The sequence below is a fragment of the Macrobrachium rosenbergii genome, chromosome 10 (assembly GCF_040412425.1).
Source record: "Macrobrachium rosenbergii isolate ZJJX-2024 chromosome 10, ASM4041242v1, whole genome shotgun sequence".
Classification (NCBI taxonomy): Eukaryota; Metazoa; Arthropoda; class Malacostraca; order Decapoda; family Palaemonidae; genus Macrobrachium; species Macrobrachium rosenbergii.
In genome coordinates this window covers 6,620,801-6,642,676 of record NC_089750.1, presented here as the reverse complement: position 1 = coordinate 6,642,676, position 21,876 = coordinate 6,620,801, and the positions used below count along the sequence as shown (strand labels likewise).

At 36.1% G+C, this 21,876-nt stretch overlaps 1 protein-coding gene across 2 annotated transcripts; it reads right to left on the bottom strand.

The window, feature by feature from the left end:
• Nucleotides 1-2,732: 2,732 nt before the first annotated feature.
• On the bottom strand, nt 2,733-15,878 carry LOC136842465 (prenylcysteine oxidase 1-like). Of its 2 annotated transcripts, none has more exons than XM_067109837.1 (6): nt 15,669-15,878; nt 10,893-11,012; nt 9,175-9,381; nt 8,570-8,953; nt 6,250-6,401; nt 2,733-5,846 (listed from the first exon to the last, which is right to left on the bottom strand). In XM_067109837.1, exons 2-6 carry the CDS (start codon nt 11,002-11,004, stop codon nt 5,184-5,186), a joined length of 1,518 nt encoding a protein of 505 aa, XP_066965938.1. In that variant the 5' UTR covers nt 11,005-11,012; nt 15,669-15,878; the 3' UTR covers nt 2,733-5,183. The 2 variants fall into 2 exon arrangements, with proteins under 2 accessions (XP_066965938.1, XP_066965939.1); XM_067109838.1 differs by lacking the exon at nt 15,669-15,878 and adding an exon at nt 11,313-11,413.
• Nucleotides 15,879-21,876: the final 5,998 nt, after the last annotated feature.

Sequence of the window (21,876 nt, the reverse complement as noted above, 5' to 3'; positions counted from 1 at the left end):
TGGCTTGAGGTGGGCTGTATATGTTAAGACCAAAGGTTTGTTAGTTGATGAAAAATACAAAAATTTAAAATTTGTCATTTATTCATAATGAATAAACCTTAGTCTTAACGTAGGGAAGACTTACTCTTGGAGGGAGGATAAGAAAGCCTTAGAACTGTCTGGAGGTTCAGCCCACCTGGGCTCACTTCCTGGCCAAAGGTAGGACATAGGAAGGAGTCGTAAGCCTCAGATCTGTTGAGCACAGTCTACTGAACAGCCAGACATCTGGGCTAACAGCCTATGTAAATACATATCTACATTATGATGAGGATGGCAAAGAACTGCCGGAGAAAACAAAACTTACGTTAGCCACAATCTTCTTTGTTGCCAGTTCCTCTCCCCCTTGTAAGAGGGGACAGGGACCTGCTTCTATAAAGATTTATACTGTGTAGGAACACACATCTAAAACTATATCTAATACTGTATCTAACCAGTTCCAACATATAATAGAATTATTCTCTTTACTGACCGCTGGTAGAGGAGAGAAAGGAGGAAGACCAGTCACCTCATTCACTTGTTTTCATATCCAACATCTTACATAAGATACAAACTATCCGACCAGGAGCACTGGATGAGTTACACAACTAGTTAAGCAGCCACCATCAAACCCAAGGAAAAAGGGTCCAAGGACCTGTGGGCAACGTCCCGAAAATAGAAGGATGTGAAGGTGATATGGTGAAGCCAGTTGAAAGTGCAGGTAGGGCCTAGACTCCTAACATCTTGTGCTCTGCATGCACTGTATTGGCATCTGAAGGTGAAGCAAAACTGTAAGCTTGTCTAATCACTTCATGTAACCAAAAGAAGATAGTATTCTTGGACACTTCATTCTTGTTCTGGCCTGTGCTAACAAAAAGTCTTCAGCAATCGGGTCTGAGATCCCGAGTCCTTTTTATAGAGCTACACAGTTCCCTGACAGGGCATAACAATACTTCACCTGGGTCATCACCAACAAAATCAACAAGAGAGGGGATCAAGAAAGGCTCAGTCTGTCATCATGAACGGAGGGATTCTGGAATCTTAGCTATGAATTCTCAGAAACAAATTTGAAGGCTACAGAACCCCAACCCCTTGTATGTCTAACATAGAGTCCATGTAATTCACCAACTCTCTTTGATGAAGCCAAGGCCAGTAAGAAAACCATTTTGAGGGTTAAATTCCAGTCTGCTGAGCCCCATAAGGGTTCATATGGAGGGCTAGTGAGACTGCTAAGCTCTATAGCCCTTGATGACTGAAACTTAAAGTAGTTTCTCCTTATGGAGAAAAATGAAGTCCCACTATTTGTTGAATAGAAGTTCCAACAGGAGAGGAACCCCTTTGATGACATCAAACACAGTAGACCACCCATTTTCCTTGATACACAGCTTTAGATGATCTTCTGAGATAACCTGACATCTCTACTGCTAAACCCGGAGATTGCCAGCGACTCTTCTTGCTAGGGGTCGATGAAATCCTTCCTCTGTCATCTGACAGGAATGGGCAGAACAGAAGACAAGGACGAAGAAGAAGAAGAGGCAGATGAGGACGAAGGTGAAGATGCAGATGAGGAAGGATATCTGCAACATCTCCTCTTGGATATCAGTAGCTCGAGACAGCCATACTCCTTAAGAAACACACCTTCCACTCTGGACGAGAGAGTTGGAGAGAGCAGACGTAGGTGGCTTGGGGAAGGAAATCAACGGATGCTGCATGGAAGGAGATGGCATGGAGTAAGGTGCTGGGATAGCCGAGAGATGAGATGATGTCACGAAGACTGTATCTCTAGAAACTGTAATGGCAGACATCACTGGGATGTGAGACAACATGCAGCGAGACAAAAGGCCAGAGGGGGTTCGCACCCCTGATAGGCCTAATGACACCCAACACTCAGACTCTTCTATGCATATCCCCCTGAAAAGACTGTACAAGAGGGGGGCTGCCTCCTCCCTCACGGAGGGTGAAGCTTCCCCCCGACCAAGAACAGGGGCAGCAACATCAATTACAAGATCTCTTGAACAAGAAGGAATTGGAACGCCAGCCACCCAGGGAGGCAAAAAACTTCCCAAGACGGCACCATCGGTTTCTTCTTATACTTCCCCTTACTATCAAATATCTTCCATTGCTCAGGAGGCCAAAGACAACACTAGTAACATGGATTACTTAAGCTGCAAACGTTAGCTCTGCACCTACTACAAGAGGAATGGGGGTCTGCATCCAAAGAAGACAAGTAACGAGAGCAAGGGTTGTTACTAGCCCCAGGGAATCTTCTCTGACACCTGGGAGGATTAGCTGAGTCACAGGTTTGCATTTCAAAAATGCAAGAAACGCACAGAAAGCACACTATCACAAAGAAATCACTCGAAAAAAAAAAAAAAAAAAACAGAATGCAGGAAGGAAGTGCAAAATAACCAGCTTCTTTCAAAGAGAGGGCACAGTACCGTCTTGCTATGAAAGCGGTTAGAGAGAAGCTGGGATGATGATGCGAAGTGTGGGGGGGGGTAAGGCAGGTTGTGCTGCTTCCTCCTAATCCCCTATTGCTTGACTCCCATTGCCACCAATTCCTTGTGTTAGTTTTAAGCTGACCTCAGCAGACACTAAAGAATTTAATCCCTACGTTAAAACCAAGGTTTGTTCTGTATATGAACAAATATTATACAGATAAAGAATGTTCCTAACAATATGTCAAATCTAATAAGCTGGGAAAAAAATAATACATGTGAATATAACTGCTGTGTATACTCTGAATGCACATAATTAAACATTTCAAAATGTAAAGAACTTTAACAGTGGTTAAGACTTCAACCTTTCATGGCCTGTATGTTTGTGCAATGCACAAAAATAATGATAGTTTACAAAAACTACAAAAAACCAAATGAACTACTAATTTAGGGTATAAACCATAACTAAAAATAGTAAACCTCTGGAAAAAATACAATACTATACAAAACCACGAAAGGCAATATCTGCTTAAGAAATATTCATGTAAGCTGCCAGTCTGCTATACACCAAAAATTGAGAGGAAAGAAAACTACAAAAAGTTTAAACCTTGGATCAAAACAAAGCCTAATAGAAAAAATAATGTCCAGTCAAGCTCAAATCTGATGCCACATGATCGACTGTATCATCGAAAATATCACATGCAATACAAAATGTGCAGTTTCAGAGTAGTGTTAAACTTATTTTTATTCCAATTCCATACATGTCAGTAAGTTTGTGAATTCACAACTAACATTTTCCTTGTGGATATATAAGATTTCTTTCACATACACTGGTATCATTCATAATCTACCTGAAATGAACTTAATACACTGTATATACATTTTTTTTGCTTTGCTTAGACCAAAGCACGGTATGACTTGCTACTTGAAGCAGTCATCATAACTGCTTCTACAGCATGATGATAGTGCTAATAAGCTCAACTAACTGTAACAAAATTTTCAAAAAACTATATATTAAAACAGTTTCCTATGAATTTTCAAGTTTTAAGCTATGTTCAAACTATCTGTATGCTGCAGTAATGATCAATAGGCGTAAAAAAATCTAAGGCTTCTGAGATGCAAGCTAGTTCACTACAGAAATTATTTTTAGAGATTATCTGTTCTTTAAGAATAAAATACCGTATGATTCTTTAAATTATATAAGAAAGATACCAGTAGTTATAATTTAAAGTCATTGGTACTATTGTCACAGCCAAAGCATCACAATTTTTTAAACTGACTAAGAATGTTATTTTCTATTTGATTTTGATGTATAATTGATCCATAAGGTAACCTGAAGTGTAAGAAAAAGTAGATACAGTAACTTCATAACATAACATGAAGTTATTATGCTTTCCTCCCAATAATTGTTATTACACAGCTGTGAATGCTAAGTGTAATGTATTTTTAAAAAGTAAAGAAAACTAACACACTTAGGCCTAAGAACAAAAACTTAGGTTGTGTAACATAGGCCATGACCATTTGTTGACAAAGGTGGATGCATTTTAGCTACAGTAATATTGTACTTCGTGTACTCATGTACTGTATTTTTTTCAGCGGTGAAGCACCAAAATAATCACATAGGCAAGCTCAACACTTTATGGTTGTTATTCAAGCAATATCATAATGTAATGATAACTTTTTAAAATTTTTCCTTATTTTCACATTTGAACATACATTCAATAAAGACGTTTTTTGTCGAACCCATCAACACTGAGTGAATGAAAAGTTTTCAAAATGTTTAATCACTGTTTTTATGAAATTTGGCTATACAGTAATGTACATAAAATTTTCCAGCAATTTTTATATATATGATACTCTTATGAAACATACTATGGCCTTATCTTATCAAATAAATGTGTTGTAACATTCAAATTAGAGATAAATATGCGGCATATTAGCTGCCAGTTAGTGAATTTTGAACAAATCTATGCAGTCATGCAGTCACTTATGAGCATGGCTGTATACTCCAGTATACAAATTTTTGACTACTAGACTTTATAAACAGCCCAACTACAATTAGTACCACTAAAGCTTTTAAGAGAAAACTTCAACAACAGTTTTACAAACAAAACTTAAAAAATCTGTGAGTAATGTATAAACATTCTTTTTTAATTACTTTAAAATTTTTAAGAGTCCTTTATTTACTTTGCATAGTCATATGTCGTTGTTCATGAACAACCAGGATCATGGTCAAAAAAAAAAAAAAAAAAAAAGACTGATCATACAATAAACAGACTTAACACTTAAAACTATGGCATTTAACACACCAATAAAAAGATTTAACACTTAACAGAACATTGGCATTTAAAAAAATATTTTTCCCCACATTCAACATAATATAAATTACCTGTAAATACATAAAGATGCCAAGATATATCACAGGTTACGTTCAAAAAACTTAATAAACTGAAATATCAGCAATTGTGTGCAACTGTTAAGAAGTGCAGAGTGGACGTTTTCCAGTTAAAATATCACAGATGACTTCTGGAATTTTGAACATGTGTTTGCTAAATACCACACAAATTTTCCTAAGTAAAGAAAAATTAGATTAACCCCTAAATTGAACAACAGCTGATAAAAAGCTCCACCGCAAGTGACTGGAGTTTTGATAAGTGCGACAAGAACAATCAGTGGGACTTTCTTTCAAAGGACAAGAGTATTCACTTCAGTCTAATATAGTTTATGCCCTTATAGTTCATCTTTAATAGTCTTCCTCCCAGCATTAGGGTCTTTCTTCCAGTATTTATAAGCTAATAGGGCTACATTTTTGGCTCCAATAATTTCCATCTCCATTGCACTTCCTGCCCACTCAATAGCATTAACATGATACATACCAGGAGTGAGAGCGAATTTAGCCAATTCTTGATCTGAGTCATAATGCGGGTATGCTAGCCAGTCAATGACGTGTGTAGAATTACGTTCTTTAAAGAAAATGTTTAACTGTTGTTCAGGCAATGGATTGGGTGAAAATATCTTCCAAACATCAGGTAAACTTTCAGAGCAATCCTCTAGATCAACCGGCGACTGCTTTCCAAAGGAATTGAAGATCAATCGCGGATTGGTGACTAAAATCTCATCAAGAGGATCCTCATCAGTAAACTTCAAAGTTTCTGGCACCAACTTACCTTGCACCATCGTACAGACAATTCTTTCATACCGTCCTGGGAATTTTAGCTCTTCAGTGAAGTTTGTAAATTTGATGTTACTCTTATCTTCTGTGAGTGGGGTAGCAATAATAACAATGTCATAATCTTGAGATTGGGAAATCTGTTCCTCCATTTCAGGTATAGCTGCCGAATTGCCTTCCACAAAAAGATGTTTAAATGGCATTTCAGTATCAACAGAAGCAACCTGTAAGAGACATATCATTAACATATTACTCTCATTACATAATCAAAACGAACTTTTCAAAGCAAAACTGACATTACTGCAATTTCAAGATGTATATGATATGAAACACCGTTATACAACGGTAACTAGTCTGTATTATTTTATGCATGTTAATGATTTAAAATGTGCCACAATTGAGAAAAGCCTCTTATAAACCACCATACAATTGTATTAAAAATTTAATACTTAAAACTATAAGAGTATTTCATCTAAAATGTACTACTCAGTACAATATTAAATTGTTCTAATCATCATATCAATCTAAAACATCCAATTCCCCACAATCCAATGGTGTCAACAATCAATCTGTATATATACAAACATTCACACCCAATAAAAAAAAGGAAAAGTTTTCAGGACTTACTGTAAACCTGCCATCTTCTTTAAAAGATATCTCAGTGACTAATCGTTTCAACAATGCAGCCCGAGAAGCTTTCAATAATTCCTCTGGTACTCTTCGATTTCCTCCGTCAACAGCCCACAAATCTGAATCTGCTCCAGCTACCGATATTGCTCCTAGAAATCAGAATTAAATCATGCAACCTGTATTCGTTCTTGAAAAAGCTTACTCATGTTGTAATTTAAATATCAATCACCTGAATGAGCAAGCAAGCAAAGCCAACCTATAACACACAAAATTATTATGAAACTATTTTGAAATATTTCTTACTTGCTAAACACTTAGCAATGTCACTTTCCTGACAAAAGATACCCTTGTAACCACCTTACATTTCTATTTACACAAATACTTTAACAATTAAGAAGAACTTTCATCATTTCAAAGCTTGCAAATCAAAATTCTGAGTAGGATTGAAATGGTATTTGCTACAATAGAGTTCAAAATCTCATAAAATATCCACTGACAGGTTATTAATGGCCTACCTCCTGCAAACTACTTAAACATGCACAGTTAGGCTATGTATTGTTTTATTATTCCAGATACTCCATACCTGTCTCCCCTAACTTAATTTTGCAATGAATAAAGTTAAGTCCATAGGAGGGTCCAGTCTATCTGGTGCAGGTCAATAACTGATTTCCTATCAGATCTTGAAACTCTGTGCTGCTACCCATGGAAATCCATTAACAAACAATTTTCACTGATAAACTTGTGTAGAAAGAATAACTGAAGTTCTGATGGTATGCAACTGTTTTAGAAACTTAGGCTAAAGAAAATTATCTCTTGGCTTATCAAATAGCAAAATCATTTCAGAATTCTAGAGGATCCTGCATTTTTTATCATGGGGCTGTAGACAGCTGTCTGCTCCTTAAAACTCTACTATTCAATCATGTACATTCTTATAAAAAAAAGGTTATTCTACGAGTACATTTCAGTTTACAAAGGGCTATACGTAATACTCGGAAAAAAGGATCCTTCCTGCTGGAATTTAAATAATGCATTTACTTCACTTAAATATTCTGTTTGCATATAATGGGTATTCATGGGTAGAGCATCCTTTAAATCTTGGTTCACCATAAAAAGAAAATCTATCTAAAAGGAACTGCAACAATATTACGACAGCTAAAAGAATATCTCGAATAAAATTTCTTTAAAGTTCCATTTTGCATAAAAATTTTTCTTCACCTGGCTATACCAGACACTAAACTTTTACCATAATTAATCATTCTTGGCCAAGAGATTAAAACTGCTTTTGTCCAATGATCAGTCTACAGATTAGTAGGAAGCACAAAAGCTTAGCTAATTTTGCTAAATTCCAACAAAATCTAATTAAAAAAAATTATTCAACCTGCTTTTACTTGATGCTACTAATCACACTGAAAGGCCACAAATCTGGCAAGAATAAGCAAAGAGACGGTCAAAACTTGGAAAAAATTAACCACATCTTCAACAATGGCAACAGCACTCCCTTTCATTTCCAGGTAAAACTAACGTTTTCCAAAAGAGAAAATTGTGACAAATTAAATTTTAAATTCAGATCTTAATAGCCACACTAAAACCAGCAGACGCAAATGCTTGACAATTTTATAACATAATCAGCCAACTGCAGTAAATCTTCACCTAGTTCTCAATGAATGACCACAACCTCCTGAATATGTGCACACTGTGTCATCGAAACCAGAGAACTGTGTTCCAGGTATGGTTACCTGGAAAGAAATAGAGGTGCATTTCCATCATGGTATTTTCTTAGTCTCTATAAACAAGAAAGCCACCATGATATCATCCCAAAAGAAAAGATAAATATATTCACTTGTCAGTATCAAGACTACCATTTATAACACTTCAGAGTGGGGAGAGAATCTAAAACAGTGAACCAAAAACCCTTAATTCAATTTTAACACTAATACAATGCTTGCTCATAGGATTTGTTAATAAATGAAAGGCATAAATTCAGCAAGGAAAATTATGAAGTGAGACAGCTACATAGGAAAAGACCTTAGGTAATAAATGATAAGTCCAAGACAGAACGCAATACAGCTGAGGACTGATGGGATGCTGACATGAGCCTTTAGTGCCATTTACAGTATGCCCTATAGGGAAATTCAAGGGCACAGAATCATTCTTAGTTCTGTAACAGAAAACCATAAATGGTGAGGGCTACGGCTGCACATACTTCTGTAGGGTATTTGTAACTAAATCCCTGAATAATACATAAAACGGGAAAACGAGGGAATGTATTTGTGTATACTGAACTGTCATCCTTAAATACCACTAACGAATCCCTTACCTACAAATGCTTGAATGTCAGGAGTTTGCCCATAGTTGCACTGAGTCACAGCCATCACAAGTTCATTAATCATAAGGTCTTGAAACCCAAGTCCTTTTAACCAGGAAGCAGTTGATGAATGTGTCATCTTGAGAAATGTAGGGTCCATGGCACTCAGAAGTGACCCAACATCTTCATAGGCATTGCCTTCCTCTTGAAGTCTATAAATCTTGCCAAAATTTCCAAGCATATTTTTGGTTAACTCATCAAGACGATACACATCTAACCCATACCTCCACAATAGCTTCAAAATTGTCACAAATGACCAGCTGCTGTCCTTGAATACATATTCCTCCCCATTGAAGAGTCCCATATGACCTGAACATTCAGCTCTCTTTGCAAGCCCTGAAACCAGTAAAACAAAACTTACATAAAACCATCCAAAGATATTTTCAGTGAAGTACAAGTTGATCATTCTTACCCTACATGAAAATTGATAAAATATTCTGACTGAACCTTATGATGGGTAGATTAAAATTGGGTAGTTTTTAATGAGTTTTTGTAAGATATAATTATATAAATGTTTACACAAATTCACTAATCTAGTTTTGCCATTGAATACTTACCAAATTTTGAAGCAAATTTCACCATGTATTCATTCTTAGGATGAATAATACTCCCTCCAACTTCATATTTACGTTCACCTATGGGAATAGTTGCAAGTCTACCCCCTATGGTATCAGCTTCATAAAGGTCTAGTATGGCATCATCTCCGAAGAGTTCACTAAGAAAATAAGAAGCTGAAGTGCCTCCTATGCCACCTCCAATGATAGCTGTGAAAATAATTCAAAATTAATATAAAATTATTCTCAGCTTTTTCTCTAATCACTCTATATATGTGTTTGTACAAGTCGTACAACCTGTAAGCCTCCCTTGCTACAGTACAGATTCACTGCCTTAGATGGCTAAACTTTACAAAATCTTTATTTTCTGTCAGTGCCCACGTTTCTGCTGCCTAGAATACTCCAAGACTTATGTACCCACTGTATCTATCTGCTCTTTCTCTGCTAAGGGACATTATTTACCAGCAGTCTAATTATCTCTCCACTTCATCCACACTGCATCTATTCCATTATTGCACTCTCAACTTCTGTTTCACAGTCCAGTGTCTTTAAGAAAACAGAAATACCTCTTGTAAGACCTTCCCAGCCATCAAGACAGGGTTCTCAACTCCCCTATCTTCCTTATTTACTCTTTTCATACACTTCATGTGTCAAAAATCTCTTACTCCATACATTTTAAAATCCAGATCACCTCTTCTGACACCAATGTTACATTTGGTATGCAGTTCATTTCCCACAATAACTACATGGCCACTAACTGATTTTACTTCTTCCTCTGCTTCCTTTCCAGCCACATACACTGTTTTGTTTACCTTAGATTTTCAGTCCTCTCTTCTTCAACTCCCAGTGGTTCATTTTACTGCACTCTTCTGCAGCTTCTTTCATTACTAAGATCAACAGCAAAGGGCTCAGCACTGACCCATAATGAACACCAACAATTACATCAGATTCTTCTGCCATACCAGCAACTGTATTCACTATATATCTAATGTTATGGTAAAGCAACGTCACTGTCTTTGAAATGCCCCTTTACTCTATCAAATGCCTTTTCAAGATCCCACTGCATGGTACTTTCCCTGCTGCTGCTTCAGTATAAAGACTACTGCTGTTGATCTATTTGGCACAAAGCCAAACTAACAACTCAATTTTAACCATTTTCTCTGCCTTTCCTATAGCACCTCTCCCAACAGAAACTATGAACTCTAAGGCATAATGTTCCATCTCCAAATGCAGCTTCAACAAATGGACAAAGAAAATTGGCCTCATCATGTTTTCCATTGAAACAAAGTCTGCTAAAAGGTTACACTAAAATGGTGGACAAAAGTGGGATGCAGTGAAATATGCAAAATGACACTGCAGGAAACAGGAAGAGAATGAAGGTTTGGCCAAGCTGTATGGGTAAGAATGATGCCTTTAGAAAATAGGCATCATTAGACAATTCAAGGTACGGTACCTAGGACAAATATTAAATTTCAGACTAACAACTTTCATTAAATTAGCTAACCACACACCAAAAATATACATATGTGTAATGCCTTCTAAAGTAGAAGTAGAAATGTAGGAGAGGAGAGAGAGAGAGAGAGAGAGAGAGAGAGAGAGAGAGAGAGAGAGAGAGAGAGAGAGAGAGAGAGAGAGAGAGAGAGAGAGAGAGAGAGTCACCTTATTTCACTACTGGTGTACTACTATGCTTTTGCCAATTGAATACACATGACATTACTCACCAATTTTAGGAGGTTCTGTAACTTCTTTGTCAGTGTTCTCCAGAAAAGCACATGATCTTCTTATTACAGTTATTAAACCGAAAACAAATATTCTTGGAATGTTGAGCATCATTGCAAATTCTGCAAATATCACAAAATAAAATTTAAGAAATTTAAATCCTTACCACTATTTTAAATACAGTGGAAAATAATTAAACAATATATGAATAATGAATTTAACAATATATGAATAATTTGAAAATATTAAAACTAAAGTAATGTATTTTTCCTTTGAATAAAAAACTTTTCAAATTTTCAGCATGCTAGAACAACAAATACTTTTCAGCACAAATTATTTATTTATGAAAAAATTCTAGTAAGGTTATAATAACACTTTACTCAGACATTGGAATGTAACACAATTTGAAACAAACAACTGACCTACTGAGCAGAGGAGTTCTCCAAAATCTTACTCTGAGTTAAATTCCATCATATTTAGGAACAGGAGAAGACCACTTCAGTAAAAGTTTGAGTCCCATGGTCTGGTAAAAGCATCTTCAAGGTTACACAAAGTTGATAGTTTAAAATTCCATAACGTCATGTGTTTTTGATAAATTTATTTACAATACAGGCATAAAGTGATAGAAAATTTCACTTTATTAGGCTAATATTTTCTTAGAATATCACTGTCTCCTCTGTCACATGATGCAGAGGGTCTCTTTGAAATTCTGCCACTCATTTCTTTCCTGTGATTTAGCTTTCACAGTTCTCCAACCCACTTCTCACAGTTCTCAATCAAGCATATGTGTGCCTTCTAACTCTCCTATGCCCACAGGAGCAAAGCTGACACTATCTTCTACTATTCTTCCTGTCATTAAGCAAAACACATGCCCAAGCCTCTCCTACATATGGAACTTTGTAATTTCTTTTATGGTATGATTTCTCATTCTATCCTGCCATCTGACACCTAATAGTCTTTCTAAAGTTTTTCTAAATAAACAAAATCTTCTAAACCCATGATAGTTTCATTGTCAGACCATGATTCATGTTTGGATGATAATACAGATCGTATTAGACTTGCGTACTATCTTACTTTTGTATGCCATTTCAGTTTATTTGATTTCCCAGTTTTATTCAGCCAGCCCCCCCATTGTTTGATTTCACTAAGTTCCAACTCAAGAGAAACTTTATTTGATATCATTGTTCCTAAATATTTGAAAGATTTACCTCAATCCTTTATCCATACAACGTCATTCCATCTCTGAGCATACCCTGTTCTTCTTACTTGTCTTTTTCTTAAGACTTAAATTTGGGTCCCATCTCTCTACATATATAAAGTATTCTGCTAAGCAAGCTTTGTGAATTTTGGGGTATTTTGCAGATTAACGTAGCATCATCTGCGTATTCCAAGTCCGCCAATTTTCCTGCATTACTCAAATCCAAATCTTTTCTGCCACCTCTGACCACTTTTTCTTCATAAAATCTATGAAAAGGGCTAATAAAAATGGCAAAAAAACATTCCTTGTCGCCCTACTATTTACTGAAAATTCTTTTGACAAGACCCCATCTACATTACCCTTTGTATCTAATTCATTCTTGGATCATTTCAATTAGCTTAACTTATTTAAATGCAATGCCACAATGACGCAAGACCTTCCATTACACTGGTCTTTAACATTGTTGGTACCATCTCATATTCAACAAAAGCTATCAGAAGGGGGTTTTACACCACGCATTGCTGCACAATATGCCTTAGATCAGTGAAATTCCTGTATTTTCTGAAACCAGTCTCTGCATCTCTGAGCTTTTATTTATTGTCTTTCCTGTCTACTGAGGATTGGCACACCATATACTGTAATCTGAACTTTCAAAGTTCAAGTGTAATGATATTTTTGTTGAGTATTTCATTGCCAATGTAGTTACCTTGGTATTGGTTGGTCATGACAAATTTACAAACTTCTTTTGTTTTAACATGTTGCAAAATTATACTGGAAAACTCTTCACATCATATTTAGTTCTAATAAGCAGCCCTCTGTCCATCTTTTTCATAAGATAACAATTGCCATTAACCAATTAAGAATAGTTTTCCTGTCTCAACTTATGATATAATTCCTTCAGTGCTTTGTCTGGTTGATTTGCAAGTTTCTTAAAATCTCATCTGAATTTATTCAAGGAACAAGCACGGATGCAGCATGTTTGACTTAAAATATCTCCAACTGTATATCGCAAGGTGACATATCAAGAACTTTATATAAACAAATATGTTGAAGAATAACATTGTTTTATCAAGATTATTAATGAATTACTGTTTGCGAGCACAATGCAGTATCCAAAGAGCCTGAAAAATTCCATATTCAACAAAAATGGCAAAACTGGTGGTATAATGATTCTGACAACAGCAGTTAAACATGCAATTGCTCTGACAGCTTATAATGCACTTTTGTCTTTTGAAATTCATTTCCATTGGAAATGTTTGGTTCATTCATTATTATTATACCTATCTTTATGTCTATAACAGCAAAGACAAATCACAATGGAAACACTGACTTTAATGTTAGGAAGTGGGGATAGGGTTGCTGATTCTCCAAAGGATACTGACAAAGAGAATAACATCTAAATGAGTACACAAGGTATGTAAACAAATATAATTTTCAACAATTTGGAAGTAGTCAGAAGGAAGTAAATAAGTATATCTTGGGAGGACCACTGAGCTGATTAACAGCTCTCCTAGGTAGCCTGAAGCATGACTTTTTACGTGGCTAAGAACCAATTGGTTACTTAGCAATGAAGCCTACAGCCTTCCTATACATCATAGTGAATTTCACACCAGAAATGAATTCTCTAATTCTTCAATTTATGGTGCCCCTTATCAGGTTAGGTCAGGCTTGGGAGGGCTTTGCTCAGGTAGGACAAGACGTTCTAGGTTAGGCTATGAAAGTATTTCACTCTATAATTTATGGGTTATTTTTAGGTCAGGCTAGTTTTGTTTTAGTTTACTAATTTTGTTTTACCCCATCCAAAAATTGTGGTTCCCCACTGTGATATCCCTTTCTTGTTAGATCTGGGGTGGAAATTATGGGTTAACCAAACATTTTCAGCAGAAATGAGTGTCAAATTGCTCAAAATGACATTTACCAACTTTTTTTTTTTTTTAATTAACTGGGGTATTCCTGAGGAAAAATGTTACAATAGGTTTTATATACACCTATCACTGAAATTGCAATTTCCATATTTTCCTTTTTTTTTTTTTTTTTTTTCTGTTTTTGATCATTAAAAATTACACACATCAACCATAAGTTTATTTACTAGCTTCTATGGTGTTGCCATATATTTTACTGATAAGGCTGGTGCAATTTTTCCTGTGATTTCTAAATAAGCACTTCTAAATAAAGGCTAGGCCTAGGAGTTAGGGAATCACAACAACGGTTTCCACCAAAAAAATAATTAAAACACACAACACAAGTGAAAAACAAATATGATTGAATAAAAGGTGAGGGCCACAGCTACTGTAGGCCCAGTAGGCATTTTTGTAGTAAACATCACAGAGGGAATATGACCTAACCAAACTCACCTTTACATAAACTACCCTGTTAGGTGGGGTTTGACTCCACCTCTTTGCCCCCCTCATAAGCAGGAATTTGGGTTAAAGTACCAAAATTACTTGGTAGAACCAGAAGCTCCGCAGCGGCAAATGCCTTCTAACCTACAGTTTTTAATTGCCCTATAATTTTTGGCTGAGTGGGGATACACAGTTCACTAGTTTAAGGAAAATAGATTCCCTCGTTGTTTGTAAATATACTGAAGAATCGGGTTGGGGGAGACAATTCTACCGATTCAAATTTCAAATGATTCCAAAAACAAAGTCCAAAAATTTCCCAAACTGAGCATAACATGGAAAAGTCCTCCTAAGAATGTAGTTCTGAAAGACTGTGTTTGAGCAGGAATTTCAGAGGTTGTACTAAGTACCAAAATTTTCTTGGTATAATTTTCCAGAAAGAACTTTTTTCCGGTGCTCAGTCTGCATTGCAAAGTCCATTAGGTAACATGGATGATGGATGAAGCTGGCTTCTCAACTTCCTCTTTTAGCCTACAGTGTTTTGTTTATGGACAGAATCATACGAGCTTGCCAAGAATTGCTAAGCTTATGAATTTTACGTTTTCAACTGATATTTTACTAATTTTACTGATTTTCCCAATTTTTTCCCACATGGCCCCCAAGATTGCTGGATGTTAAAAGGGTTTCCCCAAGTTAACCAACAAAAAAAAAGCGTTTTTGTTAAGTTTTAACCCTGATGTCCATCCAATTTACAAGGGGTTTCCCTACGCGATCTTCACAAGGCAGAGCATGTTTCGAACGGTTCATATCCCGTCCGGCAAGTGCAATAACTTTTAACGAACGGTTCAGTACTAAACACCCGGACATTCCACCGCCAGTAAGAACCCTAAGTGCAGGCGCAGAGCTAATATTAATTACCAATTACTTTACCATATAGTTGCTGTATCCAAACAGGGTAGGCAGCAGTCCGATTTCAGACCAATCAATTATATAATATATGTTTTAGTTAAGTCCTACGACAACCTAGAAATGAACCTTTGTGGTCTAATTAAACTAATCATAAGGAAAATCATCTAACATGTTCGGACTGTGGTCCTAAACTACACCTAACCCTACGACAGGCCTTGACGAGGATGAAACTATCCTTCATTACACATTGTCAGTATTCTGTTCTTTACTTGACAGAATTCACTCTTCCCTCCTGCCATTATTAAAGAGAAAAGACCGATATTTATACTCACGACGACTTAAAACTGTAACGCTAGAGGGAAGGCTCTTATCCTCACCGAGCCACTGACCGGGTCCGGGAATGCTGCATTCCTTGTTTGTTTACGCCAATCAGCTGATCGACCTGCGACCTACTGAACGACCCTTTAAGTGTCATTATTCCAATGGAACAATCTGGTTACCCAATTTGGTTTTCAAGCCTTCTCTTAACATTTCCTTTGTTTCTGTAAATTAATCGCCATGGAAATATTTACAATATATCTGGGGCCAAGCTTAAATTGAACTATCATTAATTTTTAAAAAAAGTATAATAATTCAGTAGAATATCTTTTAGCAGTAATCATCGCTTGGGAATTTCAACACCAATTGTACTAGGTAAAAAAATCTAGTATCTCTCAAATCTCGATATAGTATATTGTTTCACCAGGTCATAAAACAGGTTGTTGAGGTGTTATAGAAGGCACAGCTACAACTAATTTAACACTACAATGGTACATCTATGGCGTTACTTGATAAAGATTTCACTTTTACGTAAGAAAAAAAAACATTATTCATTTTCTCTTTTGGATTCCAGGCTTTCTAGTGAGAAGTATTAAAAAATATTTATCTAAAATAAAAGGTCTTTGTGGTTATAACTGGTTAACAATTGGATCGATAACCACCAAGAAATCTTATCCGTCGTCGGCAAATGACCTCTTGAAACATCTGTGATACAAACTGTGGTGCCAACAACTTCAGCCTAAGATCCTTACTAAAATCAAAATGAAGACATCTTTCGGAGTGACCCATTCACAAGGTAAATGGCATTTGTAGTGTTTATACAACTAAAATCTTCATAAAATTATGCCAAGAAAACTACTTGCTTTGAATCTCGCAATCTTAATAAATAAAAATGGCTTTAACAACTTTTAAATAAAACCGAACAATCTTAGGGATAAACAGCTCTTTTTTTTTTTTGCAAACGAATTTCTCTTAAATAAAATCGTCAACATTGCGACCCGCATAATACCACACACCACTCATCGTTCATTCAAACGAAATTGCTATCAAATTAAGGTACAACCAAATGGAATGCCACCGACAAGCTAAAATAATTGACGATAAGCGACTAAATTACAAAACTGCTTTAAAATGAGATTAAAAAAACTAAGGAGAAGGTTTGTGAATGACTTTTATATTCGTAATTAGATATTTATAATCTCTGACATTTTATGCTTCCTTGTAGGTACTTTCAGTACAAATTAACCGATTATAATGCAACTGGCGCGGACGATACCCTGACCTTTCTGGACAAGAAGAAAACAAACACGTCTCGAAAAGCTACCGATCGAGACAGATCGCAAATGGCATCGTGCATTGCATTGTCTCTTCTTTTTCTATCGTATTTTTTACCTAACGTGTATGAAAAAGGAAGTGTACACATATTCGCTTGCTAATGACAACTCAGCTTACAATGAATACGCCATAATGTGTTCTTTTTTTCATGGAGCTTCGAACATTCGCTGTTTTAAATCTGTAGTCCGAAAAGGGTTCTGAAAAATAACGTGCGCAGTTGCTATCGTCTGCCTTCTCATGTTTTACAATTTGTGCTTCCGTGTTGAATTGTGGAGAGAAAACGAAAGAATGCAATCTTTAAGATCACTCACAATTTAACAGCGATTTTATACCAAATACTATGCACTTTTATACATTTCTATTTAATGATAATAAAACACAAGAGAGCAAGCACTACATGTGCGTGATGTGTCTACGTGTCGTCAATACCAACGGCTCTCTTAGTCTCATCCTTCTCGACCTTTGATCTTAAATGACCATCAAAGCACTTTCATTTCATTCGTACCTAACCCGACTGTGCTACATAACGACCCCCAAAAAAACACAATCAAGTACCCTCTGAATGGAAAACAAATTATTATGTTCGATAAAAAGTGTTGGCTGGTCTTTAAGGAGAATTAAAAACCGCGAAACTTTCATTAAAACCCAACTATTGCGTGTGGTATGTTGTATGCGGTAGGTTGTTATCGTACAGCGGACTACAATATGTTGGCTTGGCAGTACTTGTTTGATACTAAAATAATAAAAATTCTTTCATTGATTCATCAGACGCATTGCATATCCATGATGAAATAATATACAACATAGTACTTTTCAATTTCAAAAAAAAAAAAATCTTACGCCGGGATTCGAAATAAACAATCCAAACTTTCAAGAGCCATTTTGGAATAAAAAAAAATGAAATATATATATACAGACGTGCATTACTTCATGCTAGAACATTTTAAATGAAAGTTTGTGACCTTGACCAGATTTGTAAATGCCTTGCAGGATACGTCAAGCATTTACCATAAAACTGGCTGTTTTCAAACACGGCCCCAAGGCAAATACTAATACCATTTTTGGATGTGTTCATTCACAAAGTGAATGTACTGAATATACGCAGGTTTACATTTTACTACATTACACTCTAGTATGAGTATGTCCGTGTATGTTTATACACTGTGTGTATGAAGCAAGAAAGACTGCCAATTGTGCCCTCCAATCTGAAATGTGAAAACCATGTTATCTTACACCTCGTGCCCAGGGGCCAAAGCAAATAGAGACATTTTCAGGTATACGCCGTAATCGTGCTTTCTTGCACAACACCTATACACAATCTTTTTGACCCTTCATTAGCCAGTAAGGTCAAGCAAACCTTTAACATTTCGTACAGACGTATGCGCCATCGTCTTCCTGATGAGAATGAGGGTGAGAGAAGGGTTTTAGTCTAACTTTATAATGTCAAAGGAGGACCCATTTGGATACGCGGAGGCAAAACATCGCATAGACATACCATCGTATGGAGGTGGGAGTTTTCTTGTGAATTAACTTATGCGCCTAGGACGCCATGTGCAAAATGCCGGGATTCCAAAGCTTCCTATTTTGACCTCTCTCTCTCTCTCTCTCTCTCTCTCTCTCTCTCTCTCTCTCTCTCTCTCTCTCTCTCTCTCTCTCTGATAATAGCATCTGACCTTTCGGGAAGCCGCAGTAGGTTCTATTTCTTACCACTTGCCATAAAGGTTTGCTGAGTGGCTTTTCCGGAGGCTTACTTTTGTTAGAGACCTCATTTATGAGTAATACAAAGTAATTTTATAATGTATAATAGAGATTTACAGCCCATGATGATGGAATCAGGTAGCAAAGGTACTTGGTATTCGAGCCGAGTTAAAAAATAATGATATTGCAAAAGGCAAATAGTGAGTACATTAAAGAAATCGTCTTTGTATAATGAAAGGGGCCATACTTTTTGTGACTCCTTAGGTTGTCATATATATATATATATATATATATATATATATATATATATATATATATATATATATATATATATATATATATATATATATATATATATATATATATATATATATATGTAATAATATTATATATATATATATATATATATATATATATATATATATATATATTTGCATATATATATAAATTTTACATAAATATTTATATATATACACAGTAAATGTATATACACACACACACACACACATATATATATATATATTATACATATATAAATATAAATTATATATATATATATATATATATATATATATATATATATATATATATATATATATATATATATATATATACTCGAATGAATGAACCCAAGTTTCCCAGGGCAATTACCCATCTCTACAAATCCCATTTATACGTATGTCTGACAGCCATCATCAGAAGTACTTCCTACATTCTTTCTACCTTATTCTGACAGATGGTTTGTCGATAGAGGAAAAAGAAAAAAAAATAAACCCAAGGCTGTGGTTTGCCATTTCACGCGTCGTCGTGCCGCCATATAAATTCCCTCGTAAAGAAAAAAAGAAGATAACACTACGATCACTTGGGGTTATTAAGACGGTGGAATCGATATCGGGTGAAACGATGACGTTTGTTTTGTCTCGCAGGAATTTTTTATTGAGCTAAATTGAATACAGAATATGATATATGCCAAAGGCCAGGCACTGGGACGTATGAGGTTATTCTGCGCTGAAACGGAAATTGACAGTAAAAGGTTTGAAAGGTTTAACAGGAGGAAAACCTCAAAGCAGTTGCACTATGAATCAATTGTTAGGAGAGAGTGGAGAGGAAGATGGAAGAAAGAGGATACGAAAGGAGGTTCAGTAAAAGGAACGAAAGGGGTTGCAGCTAGGGGCCGAAGGCACGCTGCAAAGAACCTTAAGTAAAGCCTACAATGCACCATATGAGGTGCATTGACGGCACTAACTCCCAACGGGTGGAATTTTTATTTCGCGGGCGCAAGTCCGTGTTCGTTGGAGTACAACCACATTTACAGAGTACCTTTTTGGATTATTATTATTATTATTATTATTATTATTATTATTATTATTATTATTATTATTATTATTATTATAAAAGCCAATGTAAAACCAAGCAAGATTCCAAAGAACGGAATGCACATACTGTGTGGAACAATAAAAAACTCAATAACAACAAATGACGGAACAGAATGCGCATAAGCGCAACATTGAAATGAAACCGAAATTATGAGCAGATAAACAAAACAGAATTAATATGATAAATTAGAACTACATGGCTGAACTATGTATAATCATATCTTTACAGATGAAAACAGCATACAAATAAAGATAAGTAATTAAATAAAATGTGAAAAAAATTACTGGAAGATGAAGTCTTTGAAAGAGTATTATCATTCAGTCTGAGAATTCTTTGACATCAATCCTTTAAAAACACGAGCATATTTTTTTTTTTAGTTTCATTTACCTAAGCAATAATAAGTACCAATATAGAATTATCTAGTAACTTGGAAGAAAATAAACATCTAATTGATTTCTGAGATGAGGCTGCTAGTTTTATTGTTACCTATCACAATCGACTAACTATCAAGAAGCATTCTTAGATCAACAAACGCATGATAGCGAATTATCCAGGGATCGCGCATAACTCGTTTCCCTTCCGCACCCCAAAACCCCTCTCGGATCGATCTTGGGAAATTTTGTTGATGAGGAAGTAGATGGATAGACCGACATGTCACAAAGACAGGGAAAAAAATCCCTCTTTTTCAATAACCAGAAAAATCCGAACATCCGGAAGGAACTGTGAAGGTCGTATCCTTAGCAAGTTGGGTCTCATCTCAAATCCTCAAGTGCCGCATCCCTAATCCCTTGTGCCATGTCCCTGATCTTTCTCTCCGTATTCATGATCCCTCAAGTGGTATATTTAATTCTTCAAGTGACACTTTTAATCCATCCTGAAACATCAGCTTTTAATGATTTCTAGTGTTGCGTTAAGGAGAGAAATTCTTCTTGAAGATTCAGAATGGAGGAACATCGTTATAATTAACTGGCATACTATACTGCTAGTTCTCTACACCAACAGCGTGTCAAATGGGGTAACGCCTCGTCATACAAATTCGGTTCCTCAAACGGATTTCGTAAAGGTGGCATTCTGTCACCGTATCTGTTTAATAAGTACCGATATGCCCTGAATGATAAACTGAATTCACTCCCAATCGGAATAATAATGAACAAGTTCTGTTGTACATATGTTATCAGTTGAATCCCTCCATCTGTGAAAGTCTCTAGCAAATTATCGACACCTGTCGTAGGTTCGAAGCTGAATCTGATGTAATTTACAACGATACTAAATCCCAGTTCATGCCTTGCTCCTTAGATTGCTTTAACGAATTCAGGAGCCTCGAATATTCCTCGGGAATCACCGTCTGGAATTCGTACTTTGATTCCCGTAAATAGGACACAGTCTCTCCGACGCCGTAGCGACTCAGCTGGCATAGAACGGGGACAAGTTGCAACATCTACATGGCAGCAGGGACGTCCGCCCCAGTCACAGAAAAATCAAAATGTTGTCCTCCCGTTCCTAAGAAACATGAGAAATAGTCTGCTCTTCAAAATGACATTCTGTGGCGCCTTGCAAACTGCCCTCGCTATCGTACTGCCGCGCAGATGGTCACGGAAAACCGCCTAGATAATTTGAAAATGATTACGAGGTTAAATATATCCATCTTGATAACACGATTACGAAGCAGTAACAAAATCAGCTGATCCAAAACATAACAATTCAAGCACTGGGACCCGTGAGATCATTCAGCGCTGAAAAGGAAATTGACAATGAAAGGTTTGAAAGGTGTAACAGGAGGAAAACCTCGCAGTTGCACTACGAATCAACTGT

Bases quoted from the DNA above. Each gene is read 5' to 3' on its own strand.
- LOC136842465 (XM_067109837.1), bottom strand. From the start codon at position 11,004: ATGATGCTCAACATTCCAAGAATATTTGTTTTCGGTTTAATAACTGTA. The intron at 6,402-8,569 runs GTAAGGGATTCG...TCTGATTTCTAG, and splicing joins TGACATTCAAGCATTTGTAG to GAGCAATATCGGTAGCTGGA. The intron at 5,847-6,249 runs GTAAGTCCTGAA...TGTCTCTTACAG, and splicing joins AAGAAGATGGCAGGTTTACA to GTTGCTTCTGTTGATACTGA.